Source organism: Cydia amplana, chromosome 22, assembly GCF_948474715.1.
Source record: "Cydia amplana chromosome 22, ilCydAmpl1.1, whole genome shotgun sequence".
NCBI classification, from domain to species: domain Eukaryota; kingdom Metazoa; phylum Arthropoda; class Insecta; order Lepidoptera; family Tortricidae; genus Cydia; species Cydia amplana.
The window spans coordinates 6037192-6064826 of NC_086090.1; the positions used below are offsets into that span (position 1 = coordinate 6037192).

Genomic DNA, 27635 nt, shown 5'->3' on the forward strand with positions numbered 1-27635 from the left:
ATGATAGAAGATTTATTACGTGAACGTTACAATCGTATCGAAGATTAGAAATTTTCCTAAACTAAGCTAATATACAAATTCATTAACGTGGCCTATAAAACGCTAATAGGTTTAATTCCAATAAGGAATATTTAAATGAACTCTCACGTATGTCGGTTGTCTAGTGTTTGGAACATTACTGATAATAACATAGTGATATGACACTGTTATATATTATTGTTGTGACTGTAATAACAGTAGTACTCTTTGTTCATTTGTTCTCTGTACCGTTACTAATTAAAAAACTCGTCAGGCATTAAGACCATCTTTTAAACTTTTCTTATTTTGTAATAAAGTTTTAAAGTAATGGAAAACTAATTCGTGTTGGTGAGTAATTTTACAGCGTGTCCGAGTAAATAAGTACTTTATTTCTAAACACGGTTTAAGTATGAGTATGTTGAAATTGTTTTGCTAATTACCTACATAGGTACATATAAAAAATAAAGAAATTAAACTGTTTATATAATTGAAAAAATAGGGTAAAACAATAATTCTGTATCTTGTAAGATGTTTTATCTTACAACAACAACATGGGTGTTGGTTAATATCAACATAAACTCAATTCAATTCATTCTTAAGATAATCTTAACATCGTAAGCCTTTGCTGATGCTAAGTACCTACCTACAATGTTCACTACATAGTATAAAACAAAGTCGCTTCACGCTGTCTGTCTGCCCTATGTATGCTTAGATCTTTAAAACTAGGCAACGGATTTTGATGCGGTTTTTTTGAATAGATATAAGAGTGATTCAAAAGGAAGTTTTATGTATAATTTGTTAACCCGTGCGAAGCCGGGGCGGGTCGCTAGTTCTTAAGATAATCTTAACATCGTAAGGCTCTGCTGATGCTATCTTATCTTATTGTTTCCGAGGACCCTTGCGGATACACTTCGACCCATAGGAATCTTTTGTGCAATTACCCCCTAGAGAAGATCTGTCAACTACTCAAGAGCTTTTCCCGCTCTGCTGATGCTAATGCCTGCAATCTTTTATTAATAATAGCTTATTCTGCAACAGGAGCACTACACGGAGGTGGCTCACTCCACGTCGGTCAAGTTCCTGGACAGCAAGGAGGTGTTCCTGGAGTTCAGCGGGAACCTGGTGCCTGTCACCAAGTCCGGGTCCCAACCCATGTTCAAGTTCGAGGTATGTATGTCCAAGTACGAGCAAATACATGTGTAACTCCGTATAAGATGGATCAAGTTTAAGGATGGCGCACACACGTTTGGCCTATGCTCGGCTAGATGGCGTTGGCGTTGTAGTATGTTTCTAACTTTCAGGGTTCAGATGTCATAAAGCATTGCATACGTTGCGTACGTGGGATAAGTGTGTTTTCGCCTTAACTTTGCCTTAATTTGTATCATCTGTACCCGTACCATGAGTCACTGACAGTGTCAAAACTGATATATACGCTCACGTCTACGTAATTAACTTTGTATATATCTCGCTGGCACTAATATGCGAGTACGAGCGAGATGCATAGAAAGTAAGTTACGTTCTCGATAGCGTTTATGTCAGTACCAAACTGGTGGTGTCACACTGGACTGGACTGTTTTATATTTTCAGTTTAAAATCAAAATTAAATTTATTAGTTTCCCTCTTTCGATACGTTTTTCCTGCGAATCGCGAGGTGCGAGAGTTAAGCCCTGCTGTATGTAATAAAAATATTTGTTTAAATTTGAACTTTAATAGCTCTCAATAGAGTTGAATATCATATCCGCCATTTATGGCTTTGTATGCGGTAAATGGTTACCTATAAGTGGGATATTTCCAAGTTCTCATTTACTTTCCTATTTTCATTTGTACCCCGGACTCTGGACCTAATTCGCCTTAATCATACATTTCATTTTTGCTTGGCATGGTGGTGTGCCTGGTTTATTTACTCTTATCGTGTTTTACAGGCGTTCAAGGACAACCGCGTGGAGTTCCCGGTGCGAGTTAAGCATCACGAGGAGAGCCCCTCCGGACGCATTTACTTCATGAACGAACCCAAGGTTAGTTTAAACTGGCACTTAGGGCATACTGAAAATTCCTGGACTGGCCACTTAGAAAAAACCGGCCAAGTGCGAGTCGGACTCGCGTTCCAAGGGTTCCGTACATTAAGTCCGACTCACGCTTGACCGCACATTTCTAATAGGTTTTTCTGTCATCTATAGGTAAAGAACTATTTTGTGTATTTTTTTCAAAATTTTAGACCCAGTGGTTTCGGAGATAAGGGGGTCATTTTTTGCCTATTTTCTTGAATAACTGCTATTAACTATTAATCTTAAAATTATAATAATTATATTTTAAATCCTTACAATGAGCTCTTTCATTTGATATGTAACACGATATAGTTTGAAAAACTTTATTTTCTCATTTTCTCATTTACCCCCCAAAAATGGCCTCCATATTTAAAATTCATTTATTTACACACGTTACACGTCCATCTTTGGGCCACAAACTTACATATGTGTCCCAAATTTCAACTTAATTGGTCCAGTAGTTTCGGAGAAAATAGGCTGTGACAGACGGACGGACAGACAGACGCACGAGTGATCCTATTAGGGTTCCGTTTTATCCTTTTGAGGTACGGAACCCTAAAAATAAGTCGTCTCATATTTCAGAATCCAGAAACTTTCAGTATCTTCCTGAGACTAAATGTACATATTCGTGCAACCTAATTTGAACTTTTCATGAACCAAATAAAGTTGCATTTCTTTTGTTTCATTGCTTTTTAAAACAAACGAAATTCGCTCTAATTTACATGTAGAATAAGGTTCAAATTATAAATTAGTAAACTTTATATGGTGTGTCTTACGAGGAGGGAATAAGCACAGGAGCCAACTGATTATTGGCCTGTTGTTGTCTAGTTTAGGTTTGCGATTTCGGCTATAAGACGGCACACCCTCTAACGTGCAAAAGAGGGCGCGTAAACTGTAGGGGGCAACATAGTAGCCCCATGTTTATTGTCGCGAAGTGTGAAGTGTCATTGTATAGTATCCGCACATCCGCACTGTTGCGTTGCGGCGGAGAGTCGTATGTTCAGTATTCAGTATATTTATTGCATCTTTATGTTGTTTTTACAAGGTGTTAAGGTATTTCATTTCTGGATCAAACATGAACCCTGTTAGGGCATAGCAATCTTATAACCATATCTTATATCTAATAATTTACATGATACTACTATTCTTGAATAAAATAAAAAAAAAATAACATATAACATTAAAATTTGGTGCAAATAATATTAATTTGATTAAAAGTTTAATAAGTAATTACAAAAATGTATAAATATAAAAGTCTAATTGTGAAATATGCGTCAAAATATTGATGTTAGTGCTAGTCCTTAGTGACATGTGACCTTCTGCCTCGTTGCGACTGTTGCGAGCGAATTAACTGTTCGTTACTTCTAACAGATTCTTTTCTATTGTGTTTAACTTTAACTTACCCACATATGTAACTATAAGAAAAATCATGTTATAATAGTTACCTACTCATAATAATTAAACATTACTGTAAACAACAAGGGGAATCCTGTTCCACCGTGATACAGTATTTTTACTAGTACGGGGATCAGATGACGCTTACTCAATGTTTCATTGCATTTACCTTAAAAACTTATGTGCACAAGTTATTTACGTACAATGATAAGATCATCTTGTATCACTTATTATTTGTAAGCAGTTATGAGCTAAATGATGCTAAATAAAGTTATTTTATTTTATTTTTATTTTATAGTTCAAGTTTTCGAGTTAGGCCACAAGGTTTCAAATTCTCCAGCGTAGAAGAAATAATTTTAGCGAGTCGAAGAACTTATCGAGATTGTTAGTTGGTGCTGTTGTGGCAATCGTTTATCGTTAAGGCCAATCGAAAATTAAATAATACATTTAAATTATCCTGCAACTAATATTCTGGAGAGTAGCGCTGTTTACCCTAAAGTACGTAGGTAGGTAGGTTCACTATTCAGGAAGCAGAGTTTCTAGTTTTTAAGGCAATCAGTATTATACGAGTATAATCATTATTATTATATTATCATGTGCCATGTTTACTTATGGATTACAATTAAGTATAAACGATTGACGAGTTAATTTCTTGTTGACAATTGCAGGTGCCGAAGGGCGAGCAGTCCCAGACGCCTGCGTGCGTGCTGGACGTGGAGCTCCCCGAGAGGATCGCGCCGCGCGCCGGCAAGAGCCAGGTCGACTGTCTCAACCTCGACCAGTCCGGTATGTACACAATATACCCGCTACATATTGCAGGTGCCCAAGCGCGAGCAGTCCCAGACGCCGGCGCGCGTGCTGGACGTGGAGCTCCCCGAGAGGATCGCGCCGCGCGCCGGCAAGAGCCAGGTCGACTGTCTCAACCTCGACCAGTCCGGTATGTACACAATATACCCGCTACATATTGCAGGTGCCCAAGCGCGAGCAGTCCCAGACGCCGGCGCGCGTGCTGGACGTGGAGCTCCCCGAGAGGATCGCGCCGCGCGCCGGCAAGAGCCAGGTCGACTGTCTCAACCTCGACCAGTCCGGTATGTACACAATATACCCGCTACATATTGCAGGTGCCCAAGCGCGAGCAGTCCCAGACGCCGGCGCGCGTGCTGGACGTGGAGCTCCCCGAGAGGATCGCGCCGCGCGCCGGCAAGAGCCAGGTCGACTGTCTCAACCTCGACCAGTCCGGTATGTACACAATATACCCGCTACATATTGCAGGTGCCCAAGCGCGAGCAGTCCCAGACGCCGGCGCGCGTGCTGGACGTGGAGCTCCCCGAGAGGATCGCGCCGCGCGCCGGCAAGAGCCAGGTCGACTGTCTCAACCTCGACCAGTCCGGTATGTACACAATATACCCGCTACATATTGCAGGTGCCCAAGCGCGAGCAGTCCCAGACGCCGGCGCGCGTGCTGGACGTGGAGCTCCCCGAGAGGATCGCGCCGCGCGCCGGCAAGAGCCAGGTCGACTGTCTCAACCTCGACCAGTCCGGTATGTACACAATATACCCGCTACATATTGCAGGTGCCCAAGCGCGAGCAGTCCCAGACGCCGGCGCGCGTGCTGGACGTGGAGCTCCCCGAGAGGATCGCGCCGCGCGCCGGCAAGAGCCAGGTCGACTGTCTCAACCTCGACCAGTCCGGTATGTACACAATATACCCGCTACATATTGCAGGTGCCCAAGCGCGAGCAGTCCCAGACGCCGGCGCGCGTGCTGGACGTGGAGCTCCCCGAGAGGATCGCGCCGCGCGCCGGCAAGAGCCAGGTCGACTGTCTCAACCTCGACCAGTCCGGTATGTACACAATATACCCGCTACATATTGCAGGTGCCCAAGCGCGAGCAGTCCCAGACGCCGGCGCGCGTGCTGGACGTGGAGCTCCCCAAGAGGATCGCGCCGCGCGCCGGCAAGAGCCAGGTCGACTGTCTCAACCTCGACCAGTCCGGTATGTACACAATATACCCGCTACATATTGCAGGTGCCCAAGCGCGAGCAGTCCCAGACGCCGGCGCGCGTGCTGGACGTGGAGCTCCCCGAGAGGATCGCGCCGCGCGCCGGCAAGAGCCAGGTCGACTGTCTCAACCTCGACCAGTGCGGTATGTACACTAAGATATACCTGGTACATGTTTTAGACGAGATATCGGCATCGGGCAGAAAGTTCACCAAATTTTCACGAACTTACCTAACCGTCCAGGCCACTCGTCCACGCTCACGTGTTCCGTTGATAAACGATTAAGTTCCTTTGAAGCGGGCAAAAAACCGACATCAATCGGCGAGCACCCGAAGTCCCGAACCTCTCGCTATAATTAATTAGGACAGGAAGTAATTATTTGATGGTTTGAAGAAGCTACGACAGCGATCTACCAGCGTAGCACTATCTATGTTGCTGCTAAAGTGTTTAATACGTTGCCCGTAGAAATTAAGTCACTCAATGACTTGAAATTTGTGCCAACAGTCAAAAAAATTGTCATTGAGTTATTCCCCTACAGCTTAAGTGAATATTACTTATTAGAATATTTACTGTTAGTTAATAAGTATGTAAGAAAATATGTAGCTACACGCACTGGGTAAAATTGTATTGTTTCTGACTGTATTGCCTAACATCAACACGTACACATACAATTTACGGCTTATGAATAAAATAAAATAAAAAATTCAATTTCACTCACAAAGCTGGCACGAATGGAATGAACGAAACTTTCATTGTATGAGTGACACCTCTATCGGAATACAGTCATAGCCACCATTTTATTGGTTAATGTGATACACACATTAACCAACACACAAAATACATTTTCATTCACTCGTTCATTGCATTTGTGGCACAAATTTTGTACCAGCTGCATGTGCAGCAAGATTCTTTTCGCTTGTAAATTGTCATATTTGTTGCCTTGAGTCTCGTCTGGCAAACCCGTTTCTAGTTTGGCACAAAAATATAAATATACTTTTTTTATTTACTTAAATGCTTGTGTGCAGGCTTCGACGCGCTGAAGGACGAGCTGAGCTTCCACAGCTGGGACCACCACCATCACCACGGGGCCATCGCGCCGCCGCCGCCGCCGCCTCTCAACGGACACTCGGACGATGTTAGTATCTCTACCAGGGATGTTGCGAACATCCGCATCCGCATCCGCAACCGCGGAACTTCCGCATTATTTTCAACATCCGCATCTGCATCCGCATCCGCATAAAATCGATGCGGAGCTTATGCGGATGCGGATGTCGAACAAGTCGGCACAGGAACGTCTTAGCGGCGGCGTAAGTGCTAGGTAATTTCGTCATTACCTATAACGAAATCGTCTAGATCCAGAAAAGTCGGCCAAGTTACTGTTTATTAAATATAACGCACCTATATTCTTGCTCAAATACTAAACGTTTCGTTTTTTTTTTTAATAAAAAATACTAAAAATGTAATATTTGACGTTTTATAAGTACCTAATCTTGACATCCGCATCCGCGGATGTGAGCCTTTAAATATCCGCATCCGCGGATGTCAAAAAATCTGCATCCGCAACATCCCTGGTCTCTACAATAGGCTACATGACTAATTTTCATTTATGGTATCAATCAATCGGGTTTGTTTTTAGGATCAAATGTCTATATGGGACCCATTGCATTAAAGTAACACCAAAATCAGAAATTGTAGTCAAAGGCCGACAGTCGCACTTCACTCGCGAAACGCCCTATACAAAATGGCAAGGGAACGTGACGTCAAGGTCTTTGTGAGCCCATCTTGTAGTATGGACAAAACAAGAAAATTGCGTTTTTGTCGGTGAAATATTGCATTTATGTATATAGTTGCTATACAATATTTTTGTGGATGAAATGTAAGGAATCGAATGGTACCCTTACTTTTATCGTTTTTGGAAGTTAAAAAAAAACTTAAATTTTGAAACTTTCAGGTCCTGTATTTTTGTATTTTTTTAATATTTTATTTTAATATCCACATTATTGTGATAAATTGCTCGTTTGCTATCTATTTTACTAGATTTTGTTATAAAATTCAATATGTGTCATCATCCCTATTCGATGAAACATACATACATACATATAATCACGCCTATTTCCCGGAGGGGTAGGCAGGGACCACGGATTTCCACTTGCTACGATCCTGACATACCTCTTTCGCTTCCGTTACTTTCATAACATTCCACATACACGCTCGCCGGTTTAGGGTGCTCTTGACCTGGCCTTTCTTCAGGATTTCGATGAAACAATGACTAACATAACAGACAATAGATTATATTACTTAATACTTAACGCAACGGCCCTTATTGTATGTCTCCTAATCCTAAATGGTTTCTTAGTATGCTGTAACTAAAGATTTTGTTTTGAATCTCTCTTTTGAAAACGACATTTAAAAAAGTAGAGACAGAGAGAGCTCTATCTCTACTTTTTTAAATGTCGTTTTACCGAAATATCTTTAACATCATTTGTTTTATTCTGCGCAGGACTTGATTATTACGAATGGCGACGTGAAATATCCTACTAGGGACTCCGAAAATGCAGTCATCAAACCACAACGTACGTATTACTTACTATTGTAACTTGATATTTGTTCCCGTTAATTACGGATTGATTAATTTAAAACATAGTAAAAATCAGGACACTGTAAGTGTTATTTTGAAATAATTTATTACCAAATGAATCAATTTCGTTACAGCCAACGGTGACACCAATCACGTCGACTCGAATAAAGTCAAAGCCACATTCGACTCCGATGAGGACAAAACTCCCATGAACACCCTCGAAAAAGGCGACAAGGAGAAAGGCAAGAAGAAGGAGGGCTTCCTCGGGGGCCTCGCCGACAAGGTCAAACACGTCTTCAGCCACAGCCAGGACGAAGACGACAAAGACTCCCCTAAACCCAAACCCAGAGAGTCCAAAGAAAAAAGCCCACCGAAACAAAAGAAAGACAAGAACTCACCAAAACGAGAAGACAAAGAAAAGAGCCCCCCTAAACAACAGAAAGAAAAAACCCCGAAACCCGAAGAAAAAGAAAAAAAACCACCCAAACCTACCCCTAGACTCATTAGCGAAGATCTACTTGAGAAAGTTGATGATATATTCAAGGATCTCAAAACGAAACCGCATCAAAAGGACAAAGAAGAAGATCTCAATAGTGAACTGTACACAACTCGCCTAGTTGTTGATGAAGACAGACCGGCAAACTTGCAAAATATTACTGAAGAAGTGTACGAGCAATATGCTAACATGCAGCCGGTAGAAACGCCTATGAAAGTTCCCAAGAAAGACCCCTTCGCGTACCCTACCGTGTGCTGCGATGGCCCGAAGGGACCCAAGCATAGTCACGAAGAAACCTCTACCTTACTCGACCAAATTGAGCAAGCTAAATTCGCCGCACATGAAAAGTTACATGACGTTGGTGACAAAGTACAAAGTAATGTAGATGAAGGTGTTGCTAAGTTGGGACAAGAAAAAGATAAGTTACAGCGCCAAGCCTCTGAATTAAAGGACGATCTGATTATAAAAGAAGAAAACTTCATAAAGAGTGCTAAAAATCACGCTAATGACGCTAAACACGCAACTGAAGACGGTATTAACCAGCTCGCGGAATCCGCACATAAAGCTCACGATGACATTAACGCTAAAGCTGCGGATGTCCAGTCGAATATTGCCAACGAATTTGACAACTTTAAGACCTCAACAAACGATGCTTATGAAAATGTCGCTTTTGCTGTAGGCGATACTAAAAATAACTTAATAAACAAAGCTCATACAATGGATTTCCTTGCGCAAGAACAAGCGGAAGAGCTAAGGAACAGAAGCCATGAGCAGATGTCACAAATCGGACAAAAGGCGAAAGAAGGCGCTAATGCTGTCAGTGACACCTTCCACGCAGTACAAGATAATGTTAACCACAAAGCTCAGGAACTTAAAGCAGGTGCTAAAGAAACCGCCGATAATATTAAAGATAAAACGAACGAAAAATTACACGACCTTGGTGAATCGATAGATAGCGCTAAAGAAAAAGCCGAAGAGGCCGCTGCCGATCTTAAGTCTAAAGCTGGAAAAGAAAAGGACAAAGCCAAAAAAGAGGCTAAAAAAGCTAAGAAAGAAGGCAAGGGCTTTATTACCGGCCTCGTAAGCAATATTTTCGGTGAGAAAGAAAAGATCGAAAAGGAAGTGAAGGGAAAAGTTGCCGAAGGAAAAGATGCAGCTAACAACTTGTTAGATGAAGCTTCGGCTAAAAAAGACGAAATCAAGGAAGCCGTTGAACATAAACACGAGGAACTAAAAGATGGTGCTAATCGCTTAGCTGAAAACGTAAACGACAAAGCTAAGGAAGCTGATAAGGCCTTGCATGATAAGAAAGATGAGCTACAGAAAGCGGCACATGACAAAAAGGAAGATGTTAAACATGCGGCCCAAGAAGTCGGCGATGCTATCCACAGTAAAACACAAGAGGTTAGTCAGACTATCCACGACAAGAAAGAAGAGGTCGGTAAAGCTGTAAATGACAAAAAGGAAGAAATCGCTAACGCTGTCCACGATACTACAGAACAGGTCGGCAAAGCTATTAGTGATAAAAAGGAAGAAGTCGGGCAGGCTATTCATGACAAAAAGGAAGCCTTACAGGACAAGGCACAAGAGGTTGGCAAAGCCATTAACGATAAAACGCAGGAGGTTTCTAGTGCAGTTAAAGATAAGGCTAACGAAGTAAGCACTGCTATTCACGATAAGAAGGAAGCGGCAGCACACGCTGCTCACGAATTCGGTCAAGCTGTTCACAACAAAACACAAGAAGCTTCCAACGCTGTTCATGATAAGGCTCACGAAGTTGGCTCAGCGATCCATGATACGAAGGATCAGGTTTCACATGCTGCTTACGAATTCGGTCATGCTGTTCACGATAAAACACAAGACGTTTCTAATGCTGTTCACGATAAGGCTCACGAAGTTGGCTCAGCGATCCATGATACGAAGGATCAGGTTTCACACGCTGCTCACGAATTCGGTCAAGCTGTTCACGACAAAACGCAAGAAGTTTCCAATGCTGTTCACGATAAGGCTCACGAAGTTGGCTCAGCGATCCATGATAAGAAGGATCAGGTTTCACACGCTGCTCACGAATTCGGTCAAGCTGTTCACGATAAAACACAAGACGTTTCTAATGCTGTTCACGATAAGGCTCACGAAGTTGGCTCAGCGATCCATGATACGAAGGATCAGGTTTCACACGCTGCCCACGAATTCGGCCAGGCTGTTCATGGAAAAACACAAGACGTTTCAAATGCTGTTCATGATAAAGCTCAAGAAGTTGGCTCAGCGATCCATGATAAGAAAGAACAGGTTTCACACGCTGCTCACGATTTCGGCCAGGCTGTTCACGACAAAACACAAGACGTTTCGAATGCTGTTCATGATAAGGCGCACGAAGTTGGTTCAGCTATCCACGACAAAACAGATGAAGCCAAACATACACTACAAAACAAAGCATCAGAACTAGGAAACGCCATCCACGACAAAAAGGAATCTATAGAAAACACTATCCACGACAAGAAAGCACAAGTACAAGATGTTACAGAATCAGAAATGGACAGAATAAGACAAACCGCCGAACAAACCACTGAACAAATCAAGAAATCAGCCGAAGATACAATCAACGCTGCTGCTGACAAAAAAGCAGAAGTACAAGCGAACCTGTCAAATAAATTCGACGACCTACAAAAGCAAGGGCACGATGAATTACACCACATTCAAAACGCCGCAAGCGCCAAGGTTGGCGATCTACATCAGGCGTCTAAAAACGCGTTCGACCACGTTCAAGACTCGGCCTTAAGTACTTTCGATAGAGTCGAAAGTTCAGCTAAGGACAAAGTGAGCGACGCGAAAGACCAATGGGAAGATTTGCAGAGTTCCACCAGAGATACTTATGCTGATTTCAGGGATGACGTTCACGGTTCAGCTAAGGACAAAGTGAGCTATGCGAAAGACCAATGGGAAGATTTGCAGAGTTCCACCAGAGATACTTATGCTGATTTCAGGGATGACGTTCACGGTTTAGAAAGTTCCGCGCAAGACACGCTACACAGCTTCCAAAGTTCCGCTGGAAACACGTTTGATAGCTTAGACGATTCGGCGAAGGAATTCTTGGGTGGTGTTCAGAGTTCGACGCAAAGTTTCGAGAATAATTCCAAGGAGCTCTTCGGTGATATGAAGGGGTCTTTCGAGGGGTTCCAAGTTTCTGCTGAGAATCAGTTGGAGGATGTGAAAGGGGCTGCTAAGCAGAGGTTTGAGGGTGCGGCGGCGGAAAGACTAGAGGATGTCAGTGAGAGACTTGAGGGGGTGAGGGAAGGTGCAAAGGAGGGGGGGCAGGCGATGGCGGACGCGGCGGCCAACGAGGCGGACAAGTTCACGAGCAGTCTTAACGATTTGGGCAACTCCGTGTTTGGATCTTCGGGCAAAGGTGAGTTCTTGGGATAATTCTGCGCATACTCTGACATCTCTGAAGCGCTGGTGGCCTAGCGGTAAGAGCGTGCGACTTGCAATCCGGAGGTCGCGGGTTCGAACCCCGGCTCGTACCAATGAGTTTTTCGGAACTTATGTACGAAATATCATTTGATATTTACCAGTCGCTTTTCGGTGAAGGAAAACATCGTGAGGAAACCGGACTAATCCCAATACGGGCCTAGTTTACCCTCTGGGTTGGAAGGTCAGATGGCAGTCGCTTTCATAAAAACTAGTGCCCACGCCAATTACTGGGATTAGTTGCCAAGCGGACCCCAGGCTCCCATGAGCCGTGGCCAAAATGCCGGGACAACGCGAGGAAGAAGAAGAGACTCTGACATCTCTGAATCCTTTCCTTTTTTGGTTACTCTAGTGAAATTCATTGTGTTATAAACAAAACTGCGAAATGTTTTTTTTTTCGTGGCACTTTAATCTTATTTTGGGTTTTCTTTTATATTATGTATTGACTCGTTTGTTTGTGCTTACGAATAAATTATATTCTATTCTAGTAGTAGGTGCATTTATTTTAATGTAGTAAATATTATCATACAATTTCTGTTTTACATAGATAAAATAATATATTTTATTTTACTTTTCACAGGTTTCATGAAGGATTCCAGCACAAAACTATTAGAATCGGAGAAAGCACAGTCCTCGCCCTCACCACACAAAAAGGGCTCGGGGTAAGACACCTTCAATCACATACTTTATATTATTTACACCAATTCGAGATACCTTTACCTATAGGTTTATCTTTGGCTTATCTTTATTAAATATTTATTATCTTATCTTCGATGAAAGAGTCAACCAATGAAAAGCAATAAATTAAAATGTTATTCGAATTTTGACCTCTACATCACTCAAAGTCGAAAACTCAAGGATATTTTCAAAGGTGCCTACTATTCTGACACTATTCCTAATTTTTCCGTTAAATCATACCTTCAAAGATTTAAAAATTAATCGGTACTTACAGTTTAATCGGAAGCCTGGGACTGGGATGCTGTGTAATATTTGATACAAAACAAACAAAATCCAGATATTTTTACAATTTTAACAAAGATAAGCCCGTATAAATTGGTGTTGATTATATTTAAGTAAATATATTTACTTGATATTTCCCAACAGTCATTGCAAGATAACATCTAGCCCGCTACGAGTGTACAAATGTATATAACGATTACACTATATCACATGACTAATTCCATGAAATTTCATTGCATTCAAGCCAAAATAAGCCAGATAGTGTGCATACAATAAATTCACGATTAATAATAAAAACTGTGAAACAAATACAAAATGAAAAATAGATAAAAATGTCTGTTATTTTTTCGAAAAGTCAATAACGTACCTACATTGAAAACGGCAACACATATCAATTAAATACCTATATTGTGTCTGAAAGTTGCGAGTTTCACAGTTTTTGATGTACCAATACACCCACCTAACCATAACCACACACGCTTACAGGATACCGAAGCTAAAGAAGAAGGGTCGGAAGTAACTGCGGCGACGAACGATGTATGATATACATATAGTTGTTTAGTATTTATTGTTGTTATGTGTGCCCTGTCACACTGGAATGCTGGCCAGAGCCCGTACCATGAGTCACTGACGGTGTCAAAACTGACATATACGCTATCGAGAACGTAATTTACTTTCTATACATCTCGTTTGCACTTATGCGAGTACGAGCGAGATATATAGAAAGTAAATTACGTTCTCGATGGCGTTTATGTCAGTGCCAAACTGATGGTAGCCGTACAGAAACATAGCAAGAAGTGATATAAAAGTAATACTCTTTCTTAATAAGTACATATGTTATGTACAATCAGTAAAACCACGCCTGCAAAATCTTAGCACAGCTGGTTCAAGTTTCGATGAGGTTTATTTGCCAGCAATCCGGTAGTGACAGGAGTAGCCCTACAAATTGCTTGTAGTTACTACGATGAACAAAATTGAACCTAAACGCTTAGAGTTAAGGCTCGAAAACCATTGCAGTAATTATTTTGGTATCATCTTGGGTCGTCCCATTCGTTTTTCGTCAAGTTCTTAAATTAGTCCTATTCTGCTTTCGTCACCCATTCTACATTCGTCACAATCGTCAGTGGCTTTCAATGTAGAATGAGTGACGAAAGCAGAATAGGACTAATTTAAGAACTTGACGAAAAACGAATGGGACGACCCAAGACGATACCATTATTTTCATAGTTGTAGGAGCAATGAGTGACATTATTTCAGTGAAAGTAAAAGAGATTCAGTCAAGTTCTATTTTATCTACTTATCGTCAAATTTTAATATATTAATATTGATTAACGCACTTCGATTTCAAAGAAATCATCGTACTTGATGTGACTTGTATTTGTAACTACTATATTTTAATTTAGACTATGCTTTTGCATTTTTTTTTTATAAATGTACAGATCATCTTGCCTATTTTGTTTTGTACCATTTAATTTATTTAAAAATAAATCAAGAATTTTACAATTGACGATCGATTTGCTTTGTATAATTTGATAATTGTTTTGTAATTAATTTATATAAGTTTTAATCAGTGGACTTGCATTTTACAATAATGAAGTATTTGTTTTGTATAATTTACAATTTTGACTACTAGATTTTCTTTGCACCGATTTTTTTGTACAGTTTTTTGAAGCATGTTACACAGATCGAATATTTTCGCCTAATCATAGATCTGCTAGTATATTTCTATTTATTCAATCTCACTTTTAACATGTATATACGTTAAGGTTCGCAAATAACGTTACATATGGCGCTTTTATGTCACAAAGCGTATTTATTCCGGTGTTACATACTTTCGAGAGAATTATTAATTTAAAATGGCAGCGCCTGCGCGATGTCTCTCTGTAAGTTGTTACATAATTTAAGATATTATATGAGACGATTCTCGAACAATCCCTTGTGTTTTTATTTAATAGCTTTAATATTAATTTGCTCTGATGTCCGCACGGCACAAGTCATTGCGAAAACTGCAAAATAAATTATCGTGGAAGTAGTAAGAATTTGTGAAAACGACACAGTTCACTTTTATAGAAGAGCACAGACAACTGAAATAATAGACGTACAAAATTAACAATAAAATAGTAATAGTTCTCAATAAACTACAGCATGAAAAAGTATCAGGTGTTCTGTCGGTACCACCTACAATAATGGTGGCATTTTCATTTGCCCTTCTGTCACTGGTCAAATGTCTGCAATAAAATAAAGAATAGTTTACTTTGCAGTTGTTTATTCCTTCAGCATGTCACATTTTCACGCACAGCTACGTTTGCATTAGCACAATCACTATCGGTAAGTTTTATTCCGATTTCTTTGCATTTTTTAATTTGCGTTTTCTTACAGTGGTTCCCAACAAGAGTTGTGCCGTTCTCGAGAAGGTTGTCCCTTTTGTATGAGAGATGTTCTCACTCGAGAATTTCCTATAGTACATTTAGAACTATATTCCCAACAGGTGTTTCGTGAGAACCTCAGCAGTTTAAATTTTTTTTATCACGAATAACAAACGTTAATAAAGCTTTGAATTTTTTATTTTTTAAACTTAGTTTTTATATCACAGATACTAAAAAAACATACAACCGAATTGATAACCTCCTCCTTTTAGATTTGGAAGTCGGTTAATAACAGTTCGATTGCCCCAATTTGTCAAAAGCAGGATTGTATTGAATGATAATTGGTCAATTTAAGGCAGTTTTTGTAGGTATCTGGGGTATAAAAAAACCGAGCGTATTAAGTACAATAATATAATGTGATTAATTGGTTGGGAACCACTGATTTAATCGAATCAAAGCCTCATTTTGTGTTTTTTTCCAGTTTTTTCTCCAAGCTACGGCGCAGTCCGTGAAGGCGACCAATAGCATCACTCCGCGGTTTTGAAACGAAAGGCGATTGGCGGATGGATAGAATGTTAAAGTACATTTTTATTAGATAGGGGTATACTGCTTTAGACGTGTTGGCCCTTCCTTCCTGTAAGCTTCTTTAGATATAAGGAGACGTAAAATATAATATGTATTTCACTAACAATTTCGGTTAAATTAGTGATAATAATATTATGTGCAGCCATTGTTATCGATTCAATAAGAGCGAAAATAAAATGTAAACAATAACCGCGGTGGTCTGGTTACTTGTTAAGCTTTGGTTTCCTCCGAGAGCGGTGCCGTCATATAGCGGCCGTCTCCATACAAATACTACGACATCCATATTTAGCCGTATTATTTAGTATGGAGACGGACGCTATATGACGGCACCGCTATCCTAGGAATACCGATCTTTAGAATATTGTATCAATAGAGTTTTACAGCTATCGTGATAGGTGATAGTTTTCCAAATGGTATTGTAACATTTTAACCAAATAGCGACTTAAAAAGTTACCTACAAAAATGTTACAAATGAATTTGGACGGTTTATCGTTGAAGTGTTCAAAAATGTAACCTGCCATTGGTTTTTAAATAAGTTTGAAGTTCTATAGCGTTGAATTTTATAGGGTAGATATGGTTGAAGCAGAATCGAATACCTTGCCTTAATCGTCAATAGCAGGAGATGATAAAGCCACTACATACCAGATACGTAAATCAGCAGGGCTGGTTATAATGTAATTTGTAATGTATGGAATTCTACGATACATGTCACATTGCTTGCAGTTTGTGAAATTAACATAATGCGTCGTACATGAAACGCATAATTTTAAAGCTCCTACAATATAACTATAAATCGCGTATCGCGTAACGTATTTGATGTGTATGGCCCTTAAAAGAATCGTTGCGGTGTCGTGTAAAACTACAAAAAACTTCACAGAATACGCACAGCAAATGGTTCATTTCATTTTCTCGCAACTTTAAACTTTAATAAGACTACAAGTTGCCTTTACTCCCTCGACAATAGCAATTTATTTCCCGCCTATAAGATTTTAATTGGTGTCTTAATGTTTTGTTGTGTTGTGTATATGTGTTATATGCACACAAGCGTGCGGTGTGTCACAAATGTTATTTGTTCATATGGGTGCTTGGACGGAGGACACAACTAAAGTTATCTTTAAATAAATATAATCTTACTGTGGGACAATGCAAGTATAGGTACTCTAGAAGGAAGACTTGTAACAGTTTTTTTATGTGATCTGTTTGGAAACTCAGTGAGCTCACTAGATGGCGTTATAATGTACATGGATCACAAGTCTAATGAAAATGTGTGGTTTTAAATTAATTTTCGGTCGATAACGGACATTAACAGAGATTTTTAACTGCATTCTTATTGAAGAATAGCTTTATTGACAGTCAAGAATAAGTTGTCATTTTATTACTCATCGCTGCAATTGCATTTACTTCTTTAAAATAATTTGAGTATCCCTTCCTCTGCTTTTTTCATAAACTCAACATTTTAGATTATACTAGCATTGTCCCGCTGTATTTAGTAAAGTAATACTATAGCGTTAAATTCATACTTATCACAGCTCACTACTCTACATATAACGCACCGATCGTAAACGTTTAGGTACTAATATTTTACGATAGAGCCATTATTTAAGACGTTACGTCATTATAGGCGTAGTATAAATAGTTATATCGTTTTATATGATTGGAATGCATTATCTATCCATCCTCGTAAGGCCCAAGTTATAGTTTCGCAAACCTATTTTGTCCGTAGAAAAGACGCAAAATTAAATTCTCTATGGGAGATCAAATCTTCGTAACCATTTTTTGCCACCTTTTTCTACTGACAATAGGGTTTCTCAGAATATATTTCAAGTTGTTTAAAATGCTCAGTAACCTAAAACATATAGGTAATTTTTACGATTTTTTATAATAAAAATAATTGTCCTAAAAATAGGCCAGTGGGTCTTACGAGGCTATTATAATTAGAGACCTTTCGAGCTAACTATTCTGAAATGTTAAAACGAATTTCAATACTATAGCGAATTAAATACACTAAGTATTTTTTATTTCCTTAGTGCGAAAAATAATCTATAAAAATAGGTAACTAAATTAAAAATCGTGGTATCAATGGAAACGCATACCCATAAATAAAATAAACCGCCTTATAATAATCGTTTTGCACCAGTTTCACATTTTGAACTTCTCTCACTTTTGAAATTATCATGATTTTTATAAATAATGCAATGCAGCAACATCTCTGGCCAATTTTTGTAACTACAATTATAATATGTATCGGGTTGAGGCGGTACCTCATTGTGGCGCACGCTACGCACGCAAGACAAGAGGGGTGGGTAAATAGGGTTGTCAGTTAATCCTCGATCGAGTCTTTAAAAGTCGTGGCTTCAAGGCTATGCTCAACACTATGTGCAGCCCCTAGAAAAAAAATACCTATACAGTCGTGCTTGTGTGTGCGTCCGTGTTACGCTGCGGTGTGGGTTATCGTTGAAGAACTTGTTTCACATTTTTATAGGCCGAGAGGTCTCGTGTAGGCGCGATGCCTATTCATTTTAAAATATAGTAAAATTTTGGAAATACTGTGATGCCAAAATATAATGAAGATTATGTGTAAAGTTAAATAGAGTTTTGTTAATTTATGAATAGAGTTTATCTTCAGTCTATTTATTGCTTTTAGTAATAAATATAATTGCGAATATGTTCTGTTTTTTATTTTACCTGATATTTTAATTACATATGCTACGGAAGCCAATAGCTATAATAAGTTGAAAAGCAGCAATTTTTTCACAGAACATAAGTTCAACTTTAAACTCCGATTCATACATAAATACATATATCATACGATCACTACATAAGTATCTCATCGCCACGATTTAAACGAAAAGCAATCTCGAAAGTCATTCTATACAGCAGGGTAAAAATAAGGGACAAGTTCTTCTAAATAGGTAAAAAATTATACCTACCTACACGTAATTAACCGACTAGCAGATGAGATGAGAAATAAAAGTCACGTAATAAATTAAAATCCTTTTTATTATTATTCAAATTGATGCTCACTAATACATATTATCCACAAAATACTATTGATACCCAAAGGTATACAGTGGTATCACGTACGTTTACACTTAGTAAGATAGTTTAGTATATTTAATCTAGTTTAATACTTTTAATCCATTTGATTTAACTTAATGCCAGATAAAAAATAATATATTATCAAATTGATATTGAAAATATGGCTCCCAATTAAAACACAAAATGTGTGTATATTCCTGCGCATATGAGTCGTGCAGCAGTTATTTATATACAGCCCATCAACTCTGTCCGCAATCATGGTACGGATGCTGTTGGAGCTGGCCCGTACTCTGCGCACCAGGGATGTGCACAGACAATACATCCTCTAGACTGAGCATAGTAACGCTACCCCCTTTGTCACTATATATGGTAGTTTTACTCCATCTTCGAGCCAAAGTGTCAGAATCCCGTGCCGTGATTGGCCCGTGTCTTTGAACGGACCAATCACGGTACGGGATTCGCTCACCTCGTCCCCCCGCACCCCCGTATTTTTGGCAGCATCGGCTTCATGAAATAATTGCTCTAAACTCCGTCTAGAGGATTCGTAGTCTATGGGGATGTGGCTCGTTTGCGCATCGTGGTGTAGAAGCAGTCTACCCGCGCTTCCGCGCTACAGAATCTGGGCAACCCCATCAGCACCCTGTATGCGTTGTTATATTGATGCTTCACATATTTCAAACTGTTTGTCGAGCCTGAAGAAGGACCCCCGACGGGCCCGAAACATGTCGCCAATAGCGACTAACAATTTAAGTGAGTTAAACCGTTGTCGTCTACAGTTCCTTTTTTTGCTAAAAATGCTAAAAAAAACTAACTATAAACTGTTTAAAGTATGATGCTTTTAGAGAATTTATGTTAACGATATACCATCTTTCACAAACTAGATGTAATAAAGTGTAAACTGTTAGATTTAACTTCTCTTAGATAATAAAATTAAAATTGTAGATAATAGGTACGGTACGGCACCTCATGTGCACTATACGTTCATACTCGAAGTATTAATTTCATACTAACATTCATAATATCACTCGTTCGAAAATCACAAAACTATTCAAAAATATATCAAAAGTATAGTTAATTGTATTTTCGAAAAGTACACTAAATTAAAACACAAAATGTGTGTATATTCATATTCTTTGTGCGAAGTTCCTTTCTACCGTCTACAACAAAGTCATAAGAAGATTTTATAATTCATAAGATCCGCTAGACAATTCGATTACACTAGTTCGTTTTTTTTTAGAATTAGAAATAAGATAAACAATCTTGATGTGTTTTTTAATTGAAAAACACATTTTAAAAATAAGTTATGGTAAATATGTAACAATTATGAATCTAAAACGATATTTTATAGTCTTCTGCTTTCATAAGTAATAGTTATTGATTTTTAAAAAGTATTTTTCAATTAAAAGACATGTCAAAATCGCTTACCTTCTTTCAAGTTCTTTCTAATGCTAAAAAAAACGAACTATAGTTTACATTCAGAATTTGATACAATAAAGTGACGTTTCAAAAAGCGAAATTAGTGTAATTACGTTTTGTGCCTCTGTCACTGTTGCATACATTCGAGCTAATGAAGTAGATCGCGGAATACTTTTCACAGTTTTATGTTTTATTTGTATTTTATTGTTCTGTATATTCCGAAGGAATACTTTTTATACATATATTTAATACGTACTCGTCTCTCGCAAATGAGAACAGGATGGAATATTGATTAGATAAAAACATTAGTCTAACATTTGGTATGCACAGCACCAACGATATATTCGGAATGTGTTCACATTTTCACTTACATATAATATTATAATTACTAAATAAACTCACAAGGCACTTATCTTTGTGTACGTCCGGTATACTATCACATTGTGCTTAAACTTAAAACTACATATGTTAAATTAGAAACTATTTTAAGTTATAGTAAAATTCATAGAAAAAAATCGTAACAACGATTAAAAATACTGCAACATACAGAATGCAAAGATTATGCAAAAATGCATTAAAATACAGTATACAGTACAGTACAGTATACAGTATTGGTACCTAATTGAATAAAAATGTCATAAGCGATCTCATAAGCGAACTATTGGTAAAATACTATTTTTGAATTGATATTAATTAGATATCAATAAATACAAACATAATAAATAAATTTACACATCTGTAAATAAATTATAAAACATCATAATCATACGCTATAAAATAAAATTTTACCATTTTTTGTAGTAAACAATACAAAACTCAATACTACACTAATACTACTACTAAAGTAGGTTAAATCCGTTGGCGAAGAATAATAATATGTCAAAATAATGGAAGATGATTCTTATAATAATACCAAGTGGTAAATTCTTGTATATATTCTATAATTTATTGAACCGTTCTAAGGCTAACATTCTGCCACGCTTGGAATATGTAGGTATACATATGGGGTTATCTCCCCTTATATTTAAACTTTCCAAAACAAACTAACCTAAACTAAACTTTTTTTATATATATTTTAACTTTCCAGTACCAACTGCAACACGAAACTGATCATCAGTAACCCTTCTGTCATTTGCAATAAGGTGTACAAAAGCTCAATTAACTGTCGATGGTGGTTCAGTCCAGGTATTAAATATCGACACAAAACTGCTAAAAATATGTACACATTATTTTAGTGTAAAGCATAAGGACCTGTATATATATTTTTGGTACTTTGTCCGTGCCGATGTTTAATGCCTTGCTTGTACCAACTTTCTGTATAAAAAAACTCTGTCAAAAAACCCTGTGAAGTCTTCAAATGTTGATTCTACATATTTGGCAAGCGTGATAGTATGATGATCGGTTTTATCGACATTTCATTTGCATAGTAGCCACAAACAGACATTTTAGCCACCAACTGTACCAGCAATAATTATTGGTAACTACATATATTAAAGTTGTGGCGACAATCGTTAAACGATAATCGTAATGTTATTTTAATATCGATAAACAACCATCGATTTGAATACACAAAATAAACGTAATAAAAACTACAAATGTTTCATACGCGCACAGCGAAAACTTGTAAATAATATCAGCTTTAATTTTTTGATAAAATATATGGCTAAGCCATCAAAGAAATATTTTTGTACGATTGGTTACATCTTGTATAACTAAGTTTAGCCTCATTTGTCCGAGTTCCCCTCTCTAACAAATTTTACCTCACTACCACATTCTAAATAGTCAAAATCTGTCAATTCCCTTTTAATCATAAGATGTGGAGTCTTCCTAACTCTTCTCTCCTTCAAACATTTCGGGACCATCTCTTTCCTTTCCATAAGATACTGTACAATTACTCTTTCGAAAAACACCGCGATCACAAAATGGAACGCGGCTACAGCTAAAACTATATAACTTAGTAAGATATCTTTAGGCATTTTTAACTGTAAAAACTCTGCTAAGAATTTTGCAGGCGCGATAGTTATATAAATCGATATAGCGGTCATTATAATCAGACTGATCATAAGATATTTATTAGTGACGACAGATCTTCTATACGGCGCGCCGTGTGAAAACACTATAGGCATAACAATATACTGGAACATTGATACTGTAAAAATGGCGTAATTCTCCCAGCATTCATTAGCCTCGTCACCTTCATATAAATGTCTCTCGTACCACGGGAAAAACGTCAAAGCGAAATAACTGAAATACTGCGCTACCCCAATTAGAATCATCTGTCCGATTAAAGATACTAACGGTACTAATCCAAGCAGGGATGTCAAAGGTGGTATTTTACAAAGTTTACCCCTATAAGCCTCAGTCATGCCGAAGAAGAAAGCGAAATTCACAACCATAGCGACATCTATGTACAGGAATTGGAAGTCGGTTAAATTCGAGTCGAAATAATAAAGGAACGCGACGGAAAAGAATTCAGTCAAAGAGTACGCTACCATGAATTTGAAGACGCCGAAGCTGGTGGTGAGCGCGGCTCGGCCCTCGCGCAGAACTCGTGCTACGCACACTATGTCGGGGTCTGCGGAAGTGAAGGGTGCCGCTACGCTGGCCTCTAGCTCGGAGAGCGAGATGCCGGTATGCGCGGCGCGTAGGGCTCCGCAGTCGTTCGCGCCGTCGCCGCACATGCCTGCAGGATAGAGAAGTTTACAATGAAGTCGTTACCACAAAATAGATACAGTACAGAAGTCAATCACATGTATGTACTTCACTTTTCATACCTACGCTCGGCGGTCACTCTAGGGTTGGTAACTATGACTTATGCACAAAAAACTATCGTGGTAGTGGCTCTCGTAGTATCTAGTAGTGGCTGAGGCGGGGTGCTTATTACTGAATCGCGATTAGAAAGGGATTGAGATAGCTGTCAATCCATATTGATTTTGACGTAAGTGTATGGAAATCTGTTATTTCTAATCCCTTTCTGATCGCGGCATGATAATACCTACCTACCTAACTGTTCTGTTTAACGTTAAAACGAACCATCGAACTACAAGCAGATACCTACTTACCTAATAACTTACCTCTCTGAAACCACTGGTAGCTTAAAAAACGACAATTCACAGTTTAATGTTGAATTTAAACAACCGTCCACTGAACAGTTATAATAACTTTTTTTTTGTTTCTCCATTATTGCACAAAAAAGTTGACAGACGCGTGTCTCAAGCGGATGGCACTCGCGCTCGCACTGGTCCCAACCGGTCCGAGATATCGTGTCCGTGAGCAGTGTCTATGTGTGCGTTGCTCGAGCGCACTTTGTATGTAGATTGATTTCTGTACTGTATCTGTTTTGTGTCGTTACTTAGCCAGCTTAGTCGTGAAACCTCGTTAGGCTTTAAACTGTATATGTCGCTAATAGGCTACATGACTAATTTTCATTTATGGTATCAATCGATCGGGTTTATTTTTAGGATCAAATGTCTATATGGGACCCATTGCATTAAAGTAACACAAAAGTCAGAAATTGTAGTCAAAGGCCGACAGTCTCACTTCACTCGCGAAACGCCCTATACAAAACGGCAAGAGAACGTGACGTCAAGGTCTCTGGGAGCCCATCTTGTAGTATGGACAAAACAAGAAAATTGCGTTTTTGTCGGTGAAATATTGCGTTTATGTATATAGTTGCTGTACAATATTTTTTTGGATGAAATGTAAGGAATCGAATGATACCCTTACTTTTATCGTTTTTGGAAGTTAAAAAAAAACCTTAAATTTTGAAACTTTCAGGTCCTGTATTTTTGTAATTTTTCAATATTTTATTTGAATATCCACATTATTGTGATAAATTGCTCGTTTGCCATCTATTTTACTAGATTTTGTTATAAAATTCAACATGTGTCATCATCCCTTTGACTTTCTTTATTTTTAGATCGGCATAATGTAGACGATTGTCACTTTGGCTACGCCTCCTGGATTACTGGGGCCCGTTTCTCGAAAGCTTGTAACTTGTAATACGAGCGGATGTCACTTTTTGACAGCTTTTGTTATAAATGGACTTCCACTTGTCCAGACCAGGCGGTCATCTTATCTGAGAACTTGCTAATTTTATTTGATCTACTTACCAACATAGTACCCTAAGGCCTGGTACTCGGTTACTAGCTGTTGCTTCTGGTCGGAAGACATGCGCGCGAATACGGCGCCGCGCTCGATCACTCGCGCGACCTGCTGCGGGTAGTGCTCTCGTAATACCTGTAGACAGGCGTGTCCAGATTTAAGAGCCAACAGGAGCTAAGATTTAAATATTTTAGGTAAATATACCCGTCTCGCTAACGGAAGCGGCTCCTAAAACTAGTGCGATAAGGACAAGGCGAAAAATCCTGCGTAAAAATCTCAAAAATCGAGGTTTCGTACTCGACTGTTTCCTCCTCCAAAACTTAACCAATCGTAACCAAATTTGGAAATCTAAATGATAATGACATCATCTGTGTCGGACCGTTTTGCTTTTTTGACTAATTGATATCAGTTTTGAATAGCACGCCTCTCATTGCGGCATAGTCAATTAGGCCATTTTGGCCATTTTTGAAGGGCTCTAGCGCCTTAAAAAACTAAAATATCAAAAAAAGCAAAACGGTCCGACACAGATATTGACAATATTAATCTGTGTTGAAAAAATCATTACTCTAGCTTCAAAACCCACGGAGGAAACAGTCGAGTACGTTTGTATGGAGAAATGACCACTCCTCTTGGCTCTTAAGAGGCCGGTATCGATTTTAGTCGCAAAAATGTAAAATTGATAGATTTAGGCGATGAAATTGTGCACCTTTTGTTACGTAATAGAAATAACAAGTACTGGTATCTATTAGCACTTCTTCTTATCTTGCATTTGTACAGATCATTTTTTTGAAAACTAACTCACTAAATTAGTAATGATTTTTTTTTTCTGATGGACGTTTAGGTAAACGCGCGTAAAGCACTGATTTGGACTGCTAAAAATGGTAATTTTGTATTACACATATCCTGTACTCCAACTTGCATAGACTACATTTTTGTTATATGATATTGAACAAGAGTAAATGAAAGTTAGACGAAATCAATTTTCACCAGAAATTACTTCAAAACAAGTGAATATTTTTCGTGAAAATCGACTTAATTTCAACGTAATTTTGATACTTAAACAATCTGAAACTGTTCTTATACATATTTTTTTATAATTTATAACTATAATTTTTTGATGAATTTTTAAAAACTGCCCCTTCTCGTCATATATTGCCGGTGACGCACGCTCGGGACCTGATTATTAAAAGGCAAGATGAGAAGACGTGTTAATAGAAACCAATACTTGTTATTTAGATATTACGTAACAAAAGGAGTACAATTTCAACGACTAAATCTATCAATTTTACATTTTGGCTCTAAAATCGTTAACGGAGCCTTAACAATCAGTTTAAATACACAGGTGTCGGGTATCGAGGGCCATGCACACTGACAATCCAACCTCTAGACTGAGCTTAGGCCAATTCTTTCATGAAACCGATGCTGCCAAAAATACGGGGGTGCGGGGGGACGAGGTGAGCGAATCCCGTGCCGTGATTGGTCCGTTCAAAGACACGGACCAATCAAGGCACGGGATTGACTCGAAGATGGAGTAACGCTACCGTATGTGTGGCAGAGGGGGTAGCGCGACTATGCTATGTCTAGAGGTTGGATTGTCTGTGGCCATGCATAATGGGCAAGACGTCTGCTGCTGCTTGTAATTTATGTCGCTGTATCTTGAATGCCCGCAGGCCGGGATTTAGTACAATCCGTTGTCCGTAGAAAAATATAGAGGGAGCCTAATGCTTTGATCCGCAGCCAGGATAACCAAGTTTTTGCCTACACCAAAGATAATTTAAAATAGAGGCGGATTGTCAAATTAAATTATGTAGCCACATACTGCCATCTTTCGACAGCAGATTACAACTGTTAGAACACAATTTGACTTTTTATTCTTTCACTGATATGTGTTAATTTGCTAAATATTGAAATTAACGCCATCTACCCGACAGTAGGCCAAAGGTATGGTGCAATCTTATCGAGAGATGGCGTCATAACCTTTGGCCTACTGTGGAGTAGATCGCGTTAATTTCAATATTTAACAAATTAACACATATCAGTGAAAGAATAAGGGTCAAAGCCAAATGCCTTTCTAACAGTTTTAATGTGCTGTCGAAAGATGGCAGTAAATTTTCTGTGACTACATAATTTACCATGACAGTAAATCTCTATACACTCTATTCTCTTTGCCTACACGAATTTATCCAGTGTAGCCCTCTGGCATAGAGAAAAAAATACATAGAGTGCTCACTCCATACATCAGTTTTAGTACCAAAAAGACTATTAGCATCTAGCATCGAGTAGCGGAACTATCAGTACTGCTACTTGACAATAGATGTCGCCACCGACCGGAAAGTCTTATGCCGTTGAGATAAGACTTTCCGGTCGGTGCTACATCTATTGTCGAGTAGCAGTACTGATAGTTCCGCTACTCGATGCTAGATGTAGACACTGAAATTAATAGTCTGAACTGATGTATGGAGTGAGCACTCTATGTATTTTTTTCTCTATGCCTCTGGTCAAAACGTTTGGAGATCCCTGCTGTAGAAGTGTAATGAACTAACATCACACGTCATCATCTCACCTTCCACGTGTCCCCAGTCATGACCACCTTGTAGTTGGGGTCTTCAGACGGGGCCTCTGAATCTGTGAGGGCACTCCGGGAGGACCCTCGCCCGCTGTCTACGGAGCGCCACGATCTAGTCAGCGCAGTTCGTCTCCCTATAGGGGCCTGTGAAAATGATGATTAGATAAAAAAAGATAAAAGATAAAAATATATTTTATTGCACGGAAAGGATACAACAGTGGTTACAACACGAGTTACTGGTAAGAGTTGTGCATAACTAAATTGACATGCCGAGATTCCAGGAGTCCCCGCACTAGGCTAGGCCTGTATCGCGGGAGACCAGATGTACATTGTATGTCATGCAAGTTAACTTAATAGGAGAAAGATACCTAATTCTAATTTTAACAATTGTGTAAACTATGTAAGTCTATCTGTTATTACATTACTACTAATTTTTGTTTCTAGGTTCACCTTTAGTATCAGTTATAATATCTCAGTCTAATCAGTTATTTTTATATCTATTAAAGTTTTCAGTTAAACAGTTTTTAGAGTTATACAATTTTAGTCTAGTTTAGTTTTAATATTAATATCGTTAACATTTTCATCACCACATTATACAC

At 38.8% G+C, this 27635-nt stretch overlaps 2 protein-coding genes across 2 annotated transcripts in view; one reads left to right on the top strand and one right to left on the bottom strand.

Annotated features, from left to right (window-relative positions):
• LOC134658316 (uncharacterized) overlaps nucleotides 1-16118 on the top strand; it is a 222894-nt gene extending 206776 nt beyond the window's left edge. The window contains exons 28-35 of the mRNA XM_063513947.1: nucleotides 1057-1185; nucleotides 1941-2033; nucleotides 4127-4244; nucleotides 6484-6593; nucleotides 7959-8031; nucleotides 8171-11938; nucleotides 12581-12662; nucleotides 15808-16118. Of these exons, the coding sequence (XP_063370017.1) occupies nucleotides 1057-1185; nucleotides 1941-2033; nucleotides 4127-4244; nucleotides 6484-6593; nucleotides 7959-8031; nucleotides 8171-11938; nucleotides 12581-12662; nucleotides 15808-15838 (4404 nt within the window). The 3' untranslated portion in view covers nucleotides 15839-16118. The remainder of the gene's footprint in view (nucleotides 1-1056; nucleotides 1186-1940; nucleotides 2034-4126; nucleotides 4245-6483; nucleotides 6594-7958; nucleotides 8032-8170; nucleotides 11939-12580; nucleotides 12663-15807) is intronic.
• Nucleotides 16119-22026: 5908 nt separating this feature from the next.
• LOC134658302 (probable cation-transporting ATPase W08D2.5) lies at nucleotides 22027-27175 on the bottom strand. Its single transcript, XM_063513930.1, has 3 exons — nucleotides 27034-27175; nucleotides 24479-24605; nucleotides 22027-23049 (listed from the first exon to the last, which is right to left on the bottom strand). Exons 1-3 carry the CDS (start codon nucleotides 27052-27054, stop codon nucleotides 22091-22093), a joined length of 1107 nt encoding a protein of 368 aa, XP_063370000.1. The 5' UTR covers nucleotides 27055-27175; the 3' UTR covers nucleotides 22027-22090.
• Between the last annotated feature and the right edge of the window lie 460 nt (nucleotides 27176-27635).